The sequence below is a fragment of the Hemiscyllium ocellatum genome, chromosome 9, assembly GCF_020745735.1.
Source record: "Hemiscyllium ocellatum isolate sHemOce1 chromosome 9, sHemOce1.pat.X.cur, whole genome shotgun sequence".
In the NCBI taxonomy this organism is placed as follows: domain Eukaryota; kingdom Metazoa; phylum Chordata; class Chondrichthyes; order Orectolobiformes; family Hemiscylliidae; genus Hemiscyllium; species Hemiscyllium ocellatum.
Window position 1 is genome coordinate 45,988,604 of NC_083409.1, and position 20,990 is coordinate 46,009,593.

Genomic DNA, 20,990 nt, shown 5'->3' on the forward strand with positions numbered 1-20,990 from the left:
ACAAAAAACTTGAAAAGCCCTTTAATTGGTTGAACAAAGCATTTATAGCATTACTAATCATGCTGGAATTGTTTATATAACAAGAACAATCACATTAACACAAAGGTTATCAAACTGCCGTATTGTATTATTCATTTTTAAGACAGCTGCTCAGGTTATACATCATTTCCAGAATGCCAGCTTAGTACTTTTTTTGTGCTCATTTTAAGGAATGATCTTCACTCCTTAGTATTTGTAACAGAGTTAATGTGATACATAAATGCAATTTCCAAAAGTGAATGTAAATGTAAACTTAACACAAAATAATTTAAAGTTTACTATAGTGATTTTGCACCTTGGTCTGTGTCATGATGAGTGTGAAGACCGAATGAGACCTGGAACTCTTTTCATTCATGCCTGTGGCTGCAGTAGCTCTCTGCTTATTCCCTAGCTCCAGCCAACCCTAAAGCAGAAATTATTGTTTTAGAAAGTAAGTGCATGTACTTATGACAGTTCTCTGCAATACACAAAAATTAAACTGTACATAGCCAAACTTTTATGTACTACAAAGAAAGACCAACTCATTTTGATTTTAAAGAACAGATGTCATGCTTACCTGAACATCTGCATAAGAGGTAACAACATTCCTGGAAAATAACAAGAGTGTAATTGAGAAAAAGTAGAGCATTCATACTGTACGATATTTAAACCAGGCTTTGGAATCTCTTCCAAACCATGAAAGGTAGGATTTAAATCTTAGCGTCAGTTAACACTGTAATAAATTAATACTGTTGCATGTTTACAAATGGGCAAATGCTCAATTTTTGCATAATATCAAAGTCCTGGTTTGGTTCTGCATACAAAAGTAGAGATTTCCATACCAATATATCTCAGTGACTCTGATGCATCAGTGTTTAATGCCTCAGAAACAGAGGACATGAGTTAAATATTCTACTGCTTCGGTCCCAAACATGACCATGTTAAGTATAGAAATACAAAATCCAACCTGCGCAATTAGCTTGTCTTTCCACCATTTTTTTTGAAGAAAATGATCTTTATCTGGAAGTATAACTATTTATCTAAAAATGAGGAAAGCATTCACTTTCACAAAGCTTTAAACTGAATTTAAAACTCTCAATTATTTCCAAATATGTTACAATAATAATGAGGTCGATGAGTAACATTCACACCACCAAGTGCTATTGCCAACAAGAGAGAATCTCACCATCTCTCCGTAATATTCACTGGCAATACCATTGCTTGATTCCCATACCCCTACACAATATCATCATCCAGGAGGTTACCATTGACCAGAAGCTGTATTCCACTAGCAATATTAAATACTGTGGATAAGAGAGCAGATCAGAGGTTTGGGTTCTGAAGCAAGTAACTTCCTGCTGGATTTCTTAGCCCAGTCCATGTCAGAAATTTGGTGGAATATTTTCTAGTTTCTTGGATGAATGCAGATTCAACAACACTTAAGCAGCTTGAGACCATCCTGAACAAAAGAAACCACTTGATTGACACCCAATCAATCACTCTAAATACCTACAAGCTGTCAGCCTTCAAAGCCCACAGTTGCTATCAATCAATAAAAGGGAGAAAGGCCACAAATGCATAGGAACCATAATCTGCAAGTAACCCTCCAAAATGTACCATCCTGACTTGGGATTATATCATTCCCTCACCATCACTAGTTAAAAATCCTCAAACTCCCATTCCTTCTCCATTATGAAAGTACCTACATCATAGGGACTGTAGCAAGGGTAATTAGGGCTCGGAACAAATACTGGCCAAGCCAGTGATGCACATATCCCATTAAAGAATCAATGAAATAAAGAAACATTTACTTCACTAAACAATCGAGATAACACTCCTGACAATCAAAGAAACTGCGAAAGACATGACTCAAAACAATTTAAGTTAAGTTATCTAAAATGTGGACAGTGGAAGAAAATTATCTGAGCAAAGTGTTAATACATGGCAGAAGACTCAAAAGGAGAATTTCCCAAATGATTTTGCACTCCATGGTTAAGGATAAAATAAATTCTTATTTATTTAGGTGATGAAAAAAGGAAGAAAACTATTCATTCATAAATACTACCACTATATTAAAAAAAATGTGAACGATGACAAAGTACACAACCCACAGTATGAACTAAATATCCATAACTTACAAAGAAAGATCGGCCACATAGGGTCCAAAGACTGGATGTTCTCTTACTCGGAGCTACAGGCAAAAAAAAAAGTGCTCAATTAGGCATTAGAATAGTATCACAATATAATCTGTAATATATGCAATACAAACACTATTAGCATTAACCCAACTGTTAAAACTTGAGGATAAAGTCATTGGAATATTTGGGCCGGTCAGAGTCAGAAAATCTTATTTCACGCTTGATTACAATAAAAATTACACAATTAACTTCAGATACATTCTTTACATGGAGATTCCTGGACAGGGGCCTCCTCCTACACCCCTGACCAGTAATCCATGAATCCAGCAGTGAAGAATATTTTTTGCAGAAAGCACATCCCCTTGTGTAGCAGTCAGTTCTCTTTTTTCAGTTGAATGTCCAGCAGCACTGACAAGCCCTGTGAAATGGTAAACATGCAAGGCCAGGGGGCTTGGATGCCGTGGAGGTGATGTCAGTAGCATGCAAGGTTGGTTGGATTCTAAGTGAGTGAATTGGGTCAGGTATCAGGCAAGTGACTGAGTACTTAGGTTAGCTCAAAGGTCAGAAGGGGTGTCAGGTTTGACAAGTGGGAGGGGCTGTTGGATCCAAGTGTATGAGTTTATGGGTGTGAGAAAATGTCAGGCAGGCAATGAGGGGTGCAAGGTCTGACAGCTGGGGCAGTTTGGTTTAACCAAGAGTTTTAAGACTGGCATGGGGTGGGCTAGACAGGGTCAGGTCAGCTGAGATGTGAGACATCAGCTCCAGCAAGATCAGATGGGAACGGAGAAGCTGGGTTGTTTGCACATGCATGCGCAATCAATTAGAGTCAAGGTGACGGGATTGGTCGGGAGAGGAATTGGTAAGGTGGGTGTGGGTGGGGGTTGGGGCGGGGGGGGGCCTACTCAGCAGTGAGTTTGGATGGTCAGGTTAATAGTTACACAAGAGTTTAGACATGATTTTTCATCCTCTGGGTAATTACGGAGCTAAGTGATTTGTAACTTTCTAATTTCTGACTTAAATTACTCTTTTGGAGAGTTCCAGGTGGAGGAGAATCAATGACCAAAAAGTTCAATTTCCCAGGCAGTTCTCATGGCTTCAGCGGTTTCAGGGATTCTACATGGTCCCAATGCACAACTCTATTTAAGTTAATCCAATAACTTTGGCCAACAGCTTCCCAGTTTGACATTTTAATAGAAGAAGGTTCTTCCTGTAGCTCAGCCTACAATGTACACAAGTCAGGATGATTCCAAACTTAATTCTGCATTGAGAGGATTCATTTCAGGCAGGGTGTTGAATTAAGCATGACAACTGGCTTTCATTCCCAGATTAATGCAAAGGGAAATGTAAGACTGGCAACACTTCAAATTAGCTCACTAACTTAATTGGAAATTGAATTTTCAGAGACTGTAGTAATTTTCTATATCTGCTTAATGATATACGATAGTTTCAAGTTTAGGAGTCGACTAGTAACTAAGAAAGAGGCTGTCTCAAAATTTACAATACAAAACTTTAGTTCACTATATGTAGTAAAATAAGGACCCAAGTCCAGAATTTACATTCTACAAGTTTCCATTATCTGGCATTGCAGGGTTAACAAAATAAAAGTTAGGAACAATTCTGTGAATTAAAATGTAGGAAACGCAACACCCGCCTATCCTTTTCCACTGGCACAGAGGACCTTCTCCCAGTACAAGATTAGAAGCAGAAAGAAAACAAAAAAAAAGTTGCTAAATCTCTTCCATCTGCCTTGGCAAATGACCAAGACTGACACCAGCAGAAATCAGAGCCTCTTATTCTTAGGCTGAGAGAAAAAGTATCATAAATTACAAAGAATTACATTTAAAACAGCAGTTGAGAGATAGAGTGAACCTTTGGCCTAACTATGTCACCCTCATCTCTGGGTGTTATATCAAATTCAGGCTTTTAACGCTAGTAACGTAAAGTTAGAAAATATAAAATAAACATTGATGAAATGAACAATTCACTTCATACTCACAGATTGCTTTGCTTGCATCTTTGCATTCCCACCAACCAACAAGTCATGAATTTTCTCATTGTAGACTTCAAAATAGCTCATTTCAATATGGTAGGTGACCTTTGAAAAGTCAGAAGCAATATAACCAAAATAATATTTTACTTGCAACTCCTGTAAAGAAAAGGCTTTTCACATTAAGGTCAGATTTATTGCAAATGCTTCAGTCGTAAAAATACACAATCTGCGATCTGTTCGGTGAGTAGCTGAGTAAACAGATCAGAATATTACTGGTTTTAAATTTCTAACTTTAGTCTGAAATATCTTGAAGGGAATTTTAACCTTTCCACCAAGTGGTAAGTTACAATATGCCTAATGCTGACAATCAATGGTGGTTACATCGTCGTCAACAGGCCAGCTTTTTAAACCCAGATATTTACTGAGTTCAAATTTCACCATCAGTTCTGATGCGATTTAAATCCAAGTCTCCAGAACATAGGCCTGGGTCTGTGGATTACCAGTTCAGTGACATCACCATGATACAACCACCTCCCCAATTTCTTTGCTCCCTGTTACTACTTTTCTGGCATCATTTTCCAGCAATAAAATGTCAACACTTGGCTTTTATATATCTTAAAAAGCTCTTGCAATCTTCTTTTATATTACGAGGTGGTTTCCCCTCATATTTCATATTCTGCCCTCTTATTGGTTATTTTAGTTCTCATTTGGTTTTTAAGAGCTTCCCAAATTTCTGGCTTCCCACTAATCTTTACCACATTGTATATTTTTTCTTTTACTTTTTGCTGCCCCAGATTTTCCTTGTCAGCATGGGCACCTCATTCTCCCCTCAGCATATTTCTTCTTTCTAGTGATGAATTTCTGCTCTGCCTCCCAAATTACCCCCAGAAACTCCAACCATTGCTGCTCCAAGGCAGGTTCACTGCCTTCCCTGCTAAACTCCCCTTCCAATCAACATTGACCAGCTCCTCCTTCATGAGTGGTAGTTACCTTTATTAATTGTAAACACATTACATCTGATTCCAGCTTCTCCCTGCCAAACGTAGAGACAAAAAAAATTGCAGATGATGGAATCCAAAGTAGACAAGCAGGAGGCTAGAAGAACACAGCAAACCAGGCAGCATCAGGAGGTGGAGAAGTTGACATTTCAGGTATGACCCTTCTTCAGGAAAGAAGGGTCATACCTGAAAACATCGACATTTCCACCTCCTGATGCTGCTTGGCTTGCTGTGTTCTTCCAGCCTCCTGCTGGTCTGCTTCTCCCTCTCAAGCTGCAGTGTGATTCTATCAGTGTCATTGCCCCATTGGGCGTCTTTCACCTTAAGCTCCTAAATCAAGTTGACCTCATTCCACATCACCAAATCCAGAATTATCTGCTGCCCCAAGGGCTTTATCACAAGCCACCATCTTAGAGACATTCCACAAATGCCTTTACTTGAGATCTGCTATCAACCTGACTTTCCCAATCTACCTATACATTGAAGTTCCCCATGATTACTGTAGTAGTGCCTTTCTTATATGCCTTTTCTATCCCCTGATTTATTTTATTTCTCACATCCTGACTACTGCTAGGAGGTCTGTGCACAACTCCCATCAGTGTCTTTTTTCTTTGAGGTTCCTCAACTCAACCCACACAGATTCTGCACCTTTCAACTCTATCATTTCTTGTTATCAATTTAATTTAATATCTTACTAACAAGGCAAGCCCACCCTCTCCAACTGACCTTTTGATAAGACATGTATCCTTCGACATTCAGTTCCCAACCCTGATCCCCTTGCAGCCACATTGCTATGATACTCACAAGATCTTGCTCAATTTTAATCTGCATTACAAACTTTGCCCGATACTTAAATGCAGGCAGTACACAAAACATCACCCTCAGTCTTACATTGACTTCCCCCCTTTTCATAGTTGTTCCATATCTGCTGTGCCTGAACTTAGATGCCTGACTCTTTCCATACTGAGTTCGAGTACTTATCCCGAGATGCACATAACCTCTATTGAGCCCTCCCCAACTTTAACTTTATCCATAAATTTCCATAGAAGTGAAAACCCCCACCCCCACAACTCCCACTATTTAGTTTTAAGCCCTAACTATAGCTCTAGTTATGCGATTTATCAGGTCTCTGGTCTCAGCATGACTCAGGTGGAGCTCAGCCCATGGTAAAGATCCCTCCTTCCCGAATGTTGGTGCCAATGTTCCCATGATGAAGGTAAGGAATTTGATTGGCTACCTTGGTAACTGGAAAGAAATATTTTATTTATTTTGTGACCTATGATGCAGTAAGACTAGAGTGACAAGGCACTCCAGCCTTGGTCATAACACGGACAACATATCTGCTTGTTGTTTCTCAGAACCTGGAATTTAAACACCAAATCAAAATACTGATATTGCTGAAAATCTGAAGTAAAAACAAAATGCTGAAAATAGTCAGCAGATCAGACTGCATTTGTGCAGAGAGATATAATTAATAATAAGTTGAAAAGAATAAATAATAAGTTGATCTTTCAGCAGAGCTTATAAAGTTAGAGATACTACAGGTTTTAAGCATTTACAGAGAGAAGGGAAGGAGAAAAGGGCTTGTGTAGTCATTAAGTGACAAAAAGGATGATGGTACAAGGTCAAAGGAGTTAGCTAAGCACAGAAATAAAAGTACGAGTCTACAGAAAATGTAAATGTGAATAACAAAATCATCACTAAGACCTGTTACCCTAGGATGAGAGGAGGGGTTATAACCTTAACGAATTAAAGTAGTGTGAGTAAAATGCTGCATTATTTAGAAAGAGCGCTTGGTGGCTATAATGTCAGAAAAAGGGGAAATAGAAGGAGAGGTATACTTCTCCTACGTTTGTACAGGAAAGGGGGTGGATGATTGAGGTGAGAGCAGAGTAGTCCTTTCTTTCAAATTGTCAAAAAGGGAAGGTATGCTTAGTGGTGCCATCGCTCTGGAGGTGTCTGAAACGGCAGTGGATTATCCATACATCATGGAGGCTTGTGGGTAGGAAGGTGAGGACAAAGGAAACTATTATTCTGGGATATACACAATGTGTTGAGAGCAGAAGTTGAGGGTCCTGTTAAATACAAAAGAGTCCTTACTCAAGGGAAAAAAAAGACATATCGAAGAAGGTATGATAGGTGTCATTAAATGCGAGTCAAGAGTGTGGTCCTGGAAAAGCACAGCAGATCAAGCAGCATCAGGGAAGGAGAATCAATATTTCGGGCACAAGCCCTTCATCAGGTTTTCCTGCTCCTCGGATACTGCCTGACCTGCTGTGCTTCTCCAGCACCACGCTCTCAACTCTGATCTCCAGCATCTGCAGTCCCCACTTTCTCCAAGACATTAAATGTAACAAAGTCTGAGGCCTGAGAACTGAGAAGCTGGAAGAGTCCACATAGAAAAACAGGGTGGGAGAAAGTAGATTTACAGGAGTCAATGGATACATTGTAGATATAATCAATTGTTTAAACTCAGCAATGGAGTAAAAGGATAATCAAGTAAAGGAAGAGTCAGAGATGGGCCATGTGATGGTAAAGGGAAGGTAGAAATTGGAAGCAAGGTTGAGGAAAGGTTCCTTTTCAGGGTCAGAGCAGTAGATGGTACTGACTCAGTTGTCTACAAACTAGATAAAGTAAGAGAATGACAAGAGTAGGCCTTGTGTAAAGACCATCTTACATATCCCATAAAATGGCAAACCCAGTTATCGCAAATGACAAGATTCCATCATAATATCCTTTCTTTGGTTTGGTCTACTCCTCCATCACACTAGTCCCCTTTCTTTCCCACAAAGATACGAGATGCAACACTGCCTTTTAGAAATCCTCCGTTCTCACTATACCAGGAACCAAATACTCCTTCCCAATGAAAATGTCTTACTTGTATATCTTTCAATTTGAACACCAGTATTTACTGCTCTCAATGTGGTCTCCTTGCATAGGTTGCAGAACACCTCCAATTTGTCAACTGTGAATCCAATATATTCCATCACTTGGCATTTTAACTCCGTCTCACTTCCATCTTAACCCTCTCTATCCTCTGCTTGTTGTACTCTTCGAATAAAGCTTACCAAAAACTTGAAAAATAGCACGCTTTTCAAGTGGACAGTTATCAGCCATTCAGACTCTCAGAGTTTGGCAACAAAAACAAATCACTGGAAAAGTTCAGCAGGTCTGGCAGCTTAACTGTGGAGAGTTAATATTTTGGCTCCAGTGACTCTTCCTCAGAACTGATCCTACAAGATCTCAGAGATGGTTTTCTGGACGAAGGTGATGAGGAACCAACTAGAGAACAGGCCATCTTAGACAAAGTATTATGCAATAGGAAAGGAGTAACTAATAATGTAGACTCCTTGCTTGGAGTAAAGCAATTGGTAAAATAAGACTCCTTATCAATAAGTTACTATAATATGATAGAACTCGCCATCCTGACAGAGAGTGGAGGAAGTTGATTCAGAAAATAGGGGCTGGATCTCAAGAGAAACCACAATGGCTGGAGGCACGAGTTGGGTATGATGGATTAGGAAATATTGCTGAAGGAATGACAGTGACTACGCAACTGCAAACATTCAAAAACAGGATGGGTGAACTACAAAAATTGGCCATTCCTGCCTGTCATAAGAGTGCAAAGAGAACAGGGGGCAGCACAGAGGCTCAGAGGTTAGCACTGTTTCCTCACAGTGCCAGGGACCGGGTTCAAGCAACCATCTGTGTAAGGTTTGCACGTTCTCCCAGTGTCTGTGTGGATTTCTGCCGGGTGCTCAGGTTCTCTCCCACAGTCTGGAGATGGGCAAGTTAAGTGGATTGGCCATGCAAAAGTACCCTTATTTTTCATGCATGTGGAGGTTCGGTGCATTAGCCAAGGGAAATGCAGGGTTACAGGTATAGGGTAGGGGGAATGAGTCTGGGTGGGATGCTCTTCAGAAGAATGGTGTGGACTTGTTGGACTGAATGGCCCGTTTCCATATTGTGGGGATTCTGTACAAAAAAAAGCCGTGGCTTATGATGGAAGTTAGAGATAGATTCCAATGCAACAAAGAACACAAACTGGCAAGAGAAAAACAATTGACCCAAGGACTGGGAATAGTTTAGAGGTCAGTCAAGGAGGATCAAAGGATTGATTAAGAAGCAGAAAATAGGATAAGAGTAAGATTGCAGGGAAACTTTTTTTTTTGTATACCCATAGAAACTTTTAATGTCAGTTCCTTATAGTCAGAAACATGGGAATTTATAATGATAAAGAATATAATATAGAGAATAGAAAAATGTATCAATATGATGCAACAAAGTTCCTTATCTTGAGGTAACTTTGCAAAAGCAATTGAAAACAAATAGGCTACAGAGAGGACTGATGACAGTGGTCTATTTTTATTGATTTTTATTTCATATCTCTAGCATCCACAGTATTTTGCTTTTGAATGAAAGTGATGGATTTGATATTATGTCGGTTCCTTATAGTCAGAAACATGGGAATTTATATGGAGAACAGTGAAATGGCTGACAACCTAAATTCACACTTTGCTTCTGTCTTCACAAAAGGGGGACACAAATATAGATTGTTCTGCTATACCACGACAGTTGTGTTCCTCTGCAACCTGTGCTATAAAAAATTGCACTATGCGAAACTGCAATAGAAATCACACTGTAGAAGACCACACGATGGAAAACCCACCATTCCTGTTCAGCAGAAACTTTGCATTATGCAAACAATGTACACAATTCATTAATTGCATTGTAGCCAATTAGTGCTGACGAAACATGCATTACAGAAGAACTACCAGTAATATAATCAAAAATGATAGGGAACACAGGATTTACTGAAAATTAGGAACTGAAGCAAACTGAAAACTCTATCAGTCAGAAAATGCTGTTGGAGAAATTGATGGGATTGATGACTGATAAATCCCCAGGCTCTAATATTCTTTATCCCAGAGTGCTCAAGGAAGTGGCCCTCGAAATAGTGAATGCATTGGTGGTCACCTTCGAAGATTTGTTGGACTCGGGAACAGTTCTACAGATTTCAGCGTAGCTAATGTAACCCCACAATTTAAAAAAGGTGGATAGAAAACAGAATTATTGATCAGTTACCTGGTGTTGGTAGTTGGGTAAGATACTCCAGACCATGAGTAAGGATTTTATAGTCAAGAACTGAGAAAATAGTGGTAGAATCAGACACAGTCAACATAAAATTGCAAAAAAGGAAATCATACTCGATAAATCTACTGGAAATCTTTGAGGACATAACTTGAAGATTTGATCAGGGGAGCAAATGGACTTGGTTTTTTGGTTGATAGAAGGTTTTCAACAAAGTCCCACATAACAGATTAATGTTTAAAATTAATGCACATAAAGATTGAGGGTAGTGCACTGAGATACATAGAAAATCGGTTAGCAGACATGAAACAGTGGGAATAAATGGATCTTTTACTGAATGGCACACAGCGACTAATGGGATATTACAGGCCTTGGTAATAAGACCCCAGCTAATCACAATAATGATTTAGATGAGGAAACTAAATATAATCTCTCAAAATTTGCAGATGACAAAGCTGGGTGGAAGGATGAGCTATGAGGACAATGCAGATATGTTGCATTGTAATTTGGACAGGCTAAGGAGGCAAAAATATGGCAGATGTAGTACAATGTGGATAAAGAAGAGATTATCCACTTCGGCAGCAAAAAGAGGAAAGCTGACTATTATTTGAATAGCTGTAAATTAAGAGAGGGGAATGTTCAACAAGACCTGCATGTGTTTGTACACCAGTGCTGAAAGCAAACACGCAGGTGCAGCAGACAGTAAAGGGGGCAAAGCAAGAGGATTAGAGTACGGGAACAAGGATGTTTTACTGCAATTATACACGGTATTGATGAGGCCACATTTGGAATATTGTGTACAGTTTTGGACTCCTGATGAGAAAGGATGTTCTTGCTCTAAAATGAATTGAGTGAAGGTTTACCAATTTGATGCCTGGGAGGGCAGGTCTGATGTACAAGGAAGATTGAGTCAGTTAAGATCATATTCACTGGAGTTAAGAAGAACGGAGGGGTTTGGAGGGGGAAATCGCAGATACCTTTAAATTCCTAACAGGATAGACATGTCAGATGGTTATTTATGTTACTTATTCAGATTCTGATGGAAGAGTCCAGAGCCAGGGATTATAGTTTAAGGCTAAGATTTTTAGGACTGAGATGAGAAGTTTGTTTTTAAAAAGAACCTAGAGAGTGGTGAGCATATGGAATGCAGAAATCAAGGATTTGGGATGGTGGTGGTGGTGGTTGGGGGGGGGGGGGGGGCTGATTTAGGGTCAAGCTCAGTGATCAGCTATGATTATATTGAATGGTGGAGCAGATTCGAGGGGCTGAATGGCCTCCTCTTGCTTCAAATGTTTCAATGAGCAGGTGGCAAGTATATACAACCAAAACTTGCCAAGTCCTTTTGAAAACATGCAAATTAAATTGTATTGATAAATTATGGATTGACTTCCATTTTAATTAGCAACCTGAACAGTAGAAGCAAATTAGGATTCTCACCAACTGACATGGCAAGATCAGCAGCCAGGAGAATGTGAAACTCCCTAAAGGAAAGTTTAGGTGCTTATTCCCTCAATTTTCCTGATCACAAGTTTCGTTTCAAATTCCCTTCTTTGGTTACTTATTCAGAAACCATACTCTAAGTCCTGGTCAGCAGTCTTCTTCCTTCAGTTGTTCTTTTGTAATTTCCAATAGGTTTAGGGTGGGAACTGAACAGTGACGTGTGGATATTGCTTGGGTGTTAAAATCAGAAGATTCTGTTTGTTTTCTTGGGCACTACTGAGTCAATTCCTGCTTTGGGTTAAAAATTAGGTGTTCAATTTCCACTCTTGGTGTATGTTAAAATAAAAGGAAAATTTTTCTACTAATCTATATTGAGTTTTCCACAATTACTTTATAATTCAATGAGAATGGATCGTTACTACATAACAAATTTGCCCTTAAAAAGATTACCTGTTGCAGTTCAGTTTTTGCTACTTCGGTGAATAACTGTTCACAGAACCTCGGTATTATCCCCTCATCACTGAAGCCCATCATCCTTTCAAGAAAGGAAAGCAATGTTTAAGCAACAGGACCAAACTTGGTGGAAATAAATTGTATTAAAAAGAATTAAAATATGTAGTGTTTCTCAAAGTGTATCAGGTGAAACTTTGAATCAGTTTAGCTTTGCATTAATAGCAATATTTTTAGGTACCATTGAACAGAAGTCATTACTCAGTTGATATTTTACTTTATTTTCTGTTTCTTTCACTAAACAAGATACCAGTGAGTTTTTCTGATCATTAGGGCAGAGTACACTCTGGATTCTTGTTATAATAGCACATTTATGACTGACCATTGCCATGATTGAAAATTATAATATGAATTTATTCACTTGCATTAAATATGGCAGTTATCAGGTAATTCACATTAAGCAATATAAAGAATAGAAATGTTTCAAAATGATGCACTGAAGTTCCTTATTTTGAGGTAGTTTTGCAAAAGCAATTGAAAACAAATAGGCTACAGAGAGGACCGATGACAGTGGTCTATTTTTATTGATTTTTATTTCATATCTCTTGCATCCACAGTATTTTGCTTTTAAATGAAAGTGATGGATTTGATATTCTAAAACAAGAGCATCATGGTCACCATAAAGACAACGTCAATACAGTACTTGAATTGGTCTATGGAATACAACATCATTAGTGATAGGTCCAACTAAATTATTAATTTTGAGCTAAATTATTCTCATACAAGTGTTGGATTTTGGTGAATAAGGTCAGTGATAATTCACAGTAGAGTGATAGTCAGATCAGTAATAACATGGACATTTTATGCAACATTTTACTTCATTATCAAAACAAACCAATCATAACAAATTTTATCCAAACTTACGTGTATGATTTTCCAGAACCAGTCTGGCCATATGCAAACAGACATGTGTTGTACCCCTCAAAGGCTTTTTCTAGCAACGGCAATCCTATGTTCTTATATACAGCTTCCTGGCTTGAAAATTCAGAATGTAACCCATCAAATGACCAAAAGGAAAAGTCATAAGTAAAAGAGTAAGTGCGATTTGTTTCTGGGTGTTGCACAATTGTGTCCTGTCCTTGCATGAATATTACTTGCTGTGGATTTTCATTTTTTTCCCTAAATAAAAATTGAAAAAAAATATTCAACATACAAACATAGAGAAAATGATCATGGTAACAATAGCTAATACAAAGAGGAAAGAAAAATACATGTTATCATTTCATCTCTGTGTCACACTGTTAGGGGATTGATTATGGTCATATTTTTCTTTATCAGTGACTAAAACTGATTTGCACACACTTAAAATTTGTTTCCATGATAAAAGTTTCTCACCCATATTTCACTATGCTGCCCTGATATACCTACACCATAATGCTAAAAAGATCCATTTAGAGAACCATATAGACATAAAACACAGAAACAGACCCTTCAATTCTGCTGTCCAAGCCAACCAGACTTCCCAAATAAATCTAAACCCATTGCCAGCATTTGGCTCATATCCCTCTAAACCCTTCCTATTCATATACTTATCCAGATGCCTTTTAAACATTATTATTGTGTAAGCCTCCATCATTTCCTTTGGCAGCTCATTCCATACATGTACCACCCTTGCGTGAAAAATGTTGCCCCTTACGTCCCTTTTAAATCTTTCCCCTTCGCCTTAAACCTATATCCTCTGGTTTTGGGCTCCCCTACCCTGGGAAAAAGACCTTGACTATTCGCCTTACCCATGCCATTCATGATTTTATAAACCTCTGTAAGGTGACCCCTCAGCCTCCGACGCTCCAGGGAAAACAGCCCTCGCCTATTCAGCCTCTCCCAATGCTCAAATCTTCCAACCCTGGCAACATCTTTGTAAATCTTTTCTGAACCCTTTCAGGTTTCACAACATCTTTCCATGGCAAGGAGACCAGAATTACACGCAGTATTCCAAACGTGGCCTAACCAATGTCCTGTCTAGTCACAACATGACCTCCCAACACCTGTACTCAATGCACTGACCAATAAAGGCAAGCATACCAAACACCTTCGTCATGATCCTATCCACCTGTGATTCCACTTGCAAGGAACTATGAACCTACACTCCAAAGTCTTTGTTCAGCAACACTCCCCAGGACCTTAGAACTAATTCTGCCCGTGTCTGCGTACAGTTTCCTCCGGGTGCTCTGGTTTCCTCCCAGTCAAACAATGTGCAGGTTATTGGCCAAGCTAAATTGTCTATAGCATTCAGGGGTGCAGATTAGGTGCATTAGTCAGGAGAAATGCAGAGTAATTGGGGAGGGGAATGGGACTGGGCAGAATACTCTTTTGGTGTGTCAGTGTGGACTTGTTGGGCCAAATGGCCTGTTTCCATATTGTAGGGATTCTATGACTCTATGAAGTCCTATCATGTTTTGCCTTTCCAAAGTGCAGCACCTCACATTTATCTAAATTAAACTCCATCCGCCACCCCTTGGTCCACTGGCACATCTGAGCAAGATCCCATTGTAATTTGAGGTAACCTACTTTGCTGTCCACTACACCACAAACTTTGGTGTCATCTGCAAACTTACTAACCATACCTCCTACGTTCACATCCAAATCATTGATATAAATGATGAGAATCAGTGGACAGAGCACCAATCCTTGTGGCACATCACTGGTCACAGGCCTCCAGTCTGTAAAGCAACCCTTCACCACCTGTCTTCTATCTTTGAGCTGGTTCTGTATCTAAATGGCTAGTTCTCCCTGTATTCCAAGTGACCTAACCTTGCTAACCAGTCTACCATGAGGAAACTTGTTGAACACCTTACTAAAGTCCATATAGACCATGTCCACCGCTCCACCCTCATCAATCCACTTTGCTACTTTTTGAAAAACTCAGCCAAGTTAGTGAGACACGATTTCCCATGCACAAAGCCATGTCCCTAATCAGCCCTTGCTTCTCCAAATGTGTGTAAATTGTTGTCCCTCAGGACTCCCTCCAACAACTTGCCCATCAACAACTTGCACACCAGTCTTTAGTTTTTCCTTGCCACCTTTCTTAAAATCGTTGCACCACATTAGCCAACCACCAGTCTTCCTGCATCTCAAAATGATACACATATCTCAGCAAGGAATCCAGCAATCACTTGCCTAGCTTGCTACAAATATTTAGGGTACAATTGATCAGGTCCCAGGGATTTAACCACATTTCTGCATTTTAAGACATCCAGGACCACCTCCTCTGTAATATGGACATTTTTCAAGATGTCACTGTTTATTTCCCAATGTTCACTATCTTCCACACCCTTCTCCACAGTAAAACTGATGCAAAATACTAGTTTAATATCTGCCTCATCTTCTGCAGTTCAACACATAGGCGGCCTTGCTGATCTTTGAGGGGGTCTATTCTCTCCCTAGTTACCCTTTTGTCCTTAATGTATTTGTGGTATCCCTTTGGATTCTCCTGAATACTATTTGCCAAAACTATCTCAGGTCCCCATTTTGCCCTCCTGATTTCCCTCTTAAGTATATTTCTACCACCTTTCTGTTCTTCTAGGGATTCGCTCAATCTCTGCTGTCTGTACCTTACATATGCTTCCTTCCTTTTCTTGACCAAAATCTCAATTTCCCCAGTCATCCAGCTTTCCCTACACCTACCAGCCTTGTTCTTCACTAACAGGAACCTTACTATTTCTGGATTCTTTTTATCTCATTTTTGAAGACATCCAAACATCTACCCCTCATCTACTTTTGAAAGTACTTCCCTAATACTGTCAAAGTTGGCCTTCCTCCAGTTTAGAACTTCAACTTTTAGATCTGGTCTATCCTTTTCCATCACTATTTTAAAATGAATAGAATTATCCCCGCTGTCACCTCAGTCATCTGCTCAGCTTTATTTTCCCAAGTGACTTTTGCACCTTCTCTTGTAGATACATCCACAAAGTGAATCAGAAAATTTTCTTGTACATACTTAAATTCCTCTCCATTTAAGCCCTCAAAACTATGGCAGCCCCAGTCTGTGTTCAGAAAGTTAAAATCCCCTATTATTAGATTAGATACTCTACAGTATGGAAACACGCCCTTCAGCCCAAAATGTTCACACCAACCCTCTGAAAAGTAACCAACCCAGACCTACTCCCCTATCCTATATTTACTCTTGACTAATGCACCTAACACTACGGGCAATTTAGCATGGCCACTTCACCTGACCAGCACATCTTTGGATTGCGGGAGAAAACCAGAGCACCCGGAGGAAACCCACGCAGACACGGGGAGAATGTGCAAACTTCACACAGTCACCCAACATGGGAATTGAACCGAGGTCCTTAGTGCTGTGAGGCAGTAGCGCCAAACACTGAGCCACCACGGTACCCCCAAAATTTCTAATAGATAACTGAAATCTCCTTACAAATTTGATTCTCAAATTCCCACTGACTACTGGGGAGTCTATAGTACAATCCCAAAAAGATAGTCAATTCCTTTCTTATTTCTCAATTCCACCCAAATAACATCCCTGGACATATTCCCAGGAATATTCCCCCAAGTACAGTCGTAATGTTATCCCTAATCAAAAATACCATCCCCCCCTCCTCTCTTGCCCCATCTATCCTTCCTATTGTATCTAACCTGGAACATTAAGTTGCCAGTCCTGTCCATCCCTGAGCCACGTCTTGCTAATTGCTATGATATTCCAGTCCCATGCCCCCAACCATGTCCTGAGTTCATTTGCTTTACCTGTTTGGCTTCGTGCATGGAAATAAATGCAGTTTAATTCATCAGGCCTCTCTCTTTCTCTGCTTTGTTCCTGACTGTTTAACTTGCTTCTTTTCCAACTGTAGCAGTCTCCCTGGGTCTCGCACCCCTTTACTAGTTTAATCCTCCAGAGCCACTCTCGCAAATCCCCCTGCCAGTATATTAGTTCCTTTCCAATTCAGGTGCATTCAGTCCTTCTTATACAGGTCACTTCCACCCCAGAAGAGTTTCCAATGATCCAAAAAAAAAGAATCCTGCTCCATGGACCAGTTCCTCAGCTACATATTCAGCTGCCCTATCCTCCTATTCCTACCCTCACTAACTCATGGCACTGGGAGTAATCCAGATATTACTACCCACGAGAATCTACTTTTAAACTTCCTATATTCTCTCCTCAGAATCTCATCCTTTTCTCTTCCTAGGTCAGTAGTTCCAATGTATACAATGTCCTCCTGCTGGTCCCTTTCCCTTTGAAAATATTCTGCACCCTGTCAGAAATATCCTTGGTCCTGGCTCCAGAAAGGCAACACACCATCCTGATGTCTCTCTGTCAGCCACAGAAATGACTGTGCCTCTGACTAGACTGTCCACTATCAATCACTTGGAATCTGGTGCATCCCTCCTTACATTAGAGCTGATCTCGGTATCAGAAACCTGGCTGTAAGTGTTGCATTTCCCTGAGAGTCCCTCATTCCCTATATCTTCCAAAATGGCATACTTGTTTGAGATGTAGATAGCCACAGAAGACTCCTGCACTATCTGCCTCCCTCACCTACCTTTCCTGGAGGTCACCCGTCTACCTGACTGTATCTTCAATTTATCTCCCTCCTTGCAATTGCCATCCATCATATCCCCGAGCTCCTGTCAAGTCCTCATTGTCTCCAACAGATCCACATGACCTGACAGGATTCACAATCAAACACACTTCCTGCAGACATAATTATTAGGAACATGGAAACTCTCCCTATCTCCCACATCCAACAGGAACAGCACATCACTCTACTGAAGGTTATCTTTGCACCTTAGCAATCTACAGACCAGAAAATAGCACAATCTAACTGCTCTGAAAACACTGCTCGAGGCTTGCTTAGTACCTATGGTTTATATTTTTAAATTTAATCAAGAAACAGATCTCAATAGAAATAATCAAAAAGAACCCACTTGACTCACTATTGTAGATTTACCAAAAATAAGTAAGGTTACACATTAAAACTAGCCACTTAACTGCTTCCCTGCTGTGAGATCCCCTACACAGGTTTCTCCAAGGTCAGCTGTAAATTTTGCTGTTTATTTTTCTTGGAATGAACTCTGATGTCCAGAGATACTTGACAGCAAAGCGGCAGCTGCGCTGATTCTCTGCTGGGTCACAAGCAGTGCAGGTTTCTTTATCCATCTGAATCACTTCCCATTTGATCTCTGCCTTTGTCTGTCTTCCTTTTTTAAAAGTGCTGTTATTTTGATCTTTCTTTCCCCCCAAAGTTCCAAAATAATGTACCAGTTTATAAAGCCATAATTACTGCTCCCAGAATTTGAGAAAATCAACTTCAACACTGAAAATACCTCCAATAAATAAAAAGCAGCTCTTATAGCCACAAATTTTTTCCAACCTCCATCTTGGATTACCCAAAATTACTCAATGGCAAAGAGGTTGCTGTGATGTCAAGGATGGACAATTTTGCAACATTACATTAATTGCCTTCATATACCTCCAAGTATGGGAAGTCTTACATCTTCTCAGGCAGAGAGAGAATATGGTGCGACCAATGAGAAATCAAATGAGGGGAGTCTTACATACAAGTTTGAGAAAAAAGAAAGATTAATTTGAAAAATGGCAGGTAGCCTGTAAAAATATGCAAGAATACAAGAAAGTGGGCAGCACGGTGGCACAATGGTTAGCACTGCTGCCTCACAGCACCAGAGACCTGGGTTCAATTCACACCTCAGGCGACTGTGTGGAGTTTGCACATTCTCCCTGTGTCTGCGTGGGTTCCCGCTGGGTGCTTCGGTTCCTTCCACAGTCCAAAATTATGCAGATTAGGTGAATTGGCCATGCTAAATTGACTGTAGTGTGGGGTGAAGAGGTAAATGTAGGGGAATGGGTCTAGGTGGGTTGCGCTTTGGCGGGTCAGCGTGGACTTGTTGGGCTGAAGGGCCTGTTTCCACACTGTAAGTAATCTAATCTAATATTGATTCCTTGCCAGAAGTACATTTTTAAACAATTCCCATCATAGATAAATGAGACCATTAGATAAAATTAAGCAACATAAGAGTGGCTGGTTGAAATCCAGATTTCCCATCCTCAATACAGACAATGATATACCAGAAATAATAGGTATGCATCTTTACATGTGTACATGCATTTATTTTATTTTATACATTTACTCAAACTGGTTCCACTGTAACCTGCTCCATGATTCTATAACCTCTTGACAAAGAAGAATTTCCATGTAGCTGCTGTTGCAAGAAAGGTTGGCACAGTGGCTCAGTAGTTAGCATTACAGCCTCAAAGCACAGGGACCCAGATTTGATTCCACCCTTGGGCAACTGTCTGCGTGGAATTAAGCACATTCTCCCTGTGGGTTTCTTCTGGGTGCTCCAGTTTTCTCCCTCAGCCCAAAGTGTGCAGGTTAGGTGAATTGGCCATGCTAAATTGCCCATCGGTGTCCAAGGATATGCAGGCTAGGTGAATTTACCAATGGGAAATTCAGAGCTGGAGGGATAGGGTGGGGCTGGGTAGGATGCTCTTTAGAGGGTTGGTGTAGACTCAAATGGGCCATATGGCCTCCTTCCACAGTGGAGGGATTCTATGATTCTACGCTGAGTTATTTATTGGAAGGCAAAATAAAAACAGTGAAAGCAAAAATGAAAATGAATGCCTTTGCTAGCTCATTTCAGTAAACTCCTCGAGTGACACGATTGGGACTTGATATCGAGTGGCCATTGTCCTACACAGTAGAAAAACACAGCTGAAATAAAAAAGATTCTGAGATAGCTTGCCAGCAGAGAGATACAGAAAAGCTGTTTTCTTTAGTTGCAGAGTCTAGAATTGTGAGGTCAATTTCTCAATGCGTCAGTCATTTCGGACTGTGGTGAGGAGAAATTTCTGCTCAATGATATCCTAAATCTTTGGAATTCTCAATCTTCAAGGTTTCTGGAACTCAATCGTATATTGAGCGCATTGCCCAAGAACTTCATTGATCTGTTTTCAATCAAGGAATCAGATGAAGAACTGCTGTTGGTGCAGAAATGCAGCCATAATCAAATTGAGTGCATGAGCAGGTTAGGAGGACCAAACTATAGGCCTACTCATTCTTGAACATATGAGTTCTCTTAAAGGATAGGCAATTTTAGCATTAAAGTAGAAGTGTACATAAAATCAATTCAATCAGCAAGGTACAATTCATTCATACACGGCAGAGCTACAATTGACAGAATCTGTTTGAGAAAGAACAAATTCATATTTAAATAGCACCTCAGAACTTTGAAAAGTACTTTACAAATAATGGTCACTTTTCAATATGATGCAAACAAATGTGACAAGATCCTACAAATAACCAAATTACAGTTTCTCATCTTTGGTCTTTAGAATTCTTTTTCCCACAGAAAGCAATGGAGACTCAGTAATTGAATATATTCAAGACAGAGTTAGTCAGATTTTTGATTGACAAAATGATTCCAACGCTAAAGAGGGCACTGGAAAGTGGACTGGAGGCAACGATCAGATCAGCCATGATTCAACTAAATGGTATAACAGATCAAAAGGGTTAAATGGTCTTCATCCAACTACAGTTTTTCATATTTAATTCAATTCAAGACAAAAAGTAGCATAACACACTTTTCATTTCTAAACCGAAACAAACTCCACTCAAATACCTCAAGCACTTAACTCTAATTTTATTGCTTAGTCATAGGGTCATACAGCCTGGAAACTTATCTTTGGTCCAACCAAACCATGCCGAACATAATCCCAAACTAAACTAGTCTCACCTGCCTGCTGCTGGCTCATACCCTTCCACACCTTTCCTATTCATGTACTTATCCAAATGTCTTTTAAACGTCGTACAGGTAGTTCTATAACGCAATGGT

General features: G+C 39.8%; 1 protein-coding gene across 3 annotated transcripts in view; it reads right to left on the bottom strand.

Moving 5' to 3' along the window:
* Positions 1 to 20,990, bottom strand: part of kif14 (kinesin family member 14) — a 112,563-nt gene that overhangs the window by 81,106 nt on the left and 10,467 nt on the right. For all 3 annotated transcript variants that reach the window (XM_060830203.1, XM_060830204.1, XM_060830202.1), the window contains exons 3-8: positions 13,050 to 13,304; positions 12,126 to 12,210; positions 4,153 to 4,251; positions 2,157 to 2,209; positions 596 to 626; positions 335 to 442 (exon numbers count right to left, since the gene is read on the bottom strand). In XM_060830203.1, the coding sequence (XP_060686186.1) occupies positions 335 to 442; positions 596 to 626; positions 2,157 to 2,209; positions 4,153 to 4,251; positions 12,126 to 12,210; positions 13,050 to 13,304 (631 nt within the window). The remainder of the gene's footprint in view (positions 1 to 334; positions 443 to 595; positions 627 to 2,156; positions 2,210 to 4,152; positions 4,252 to 12,125; positions 12,211 to 13,049; positions 13,305 to 20,990) is intronic.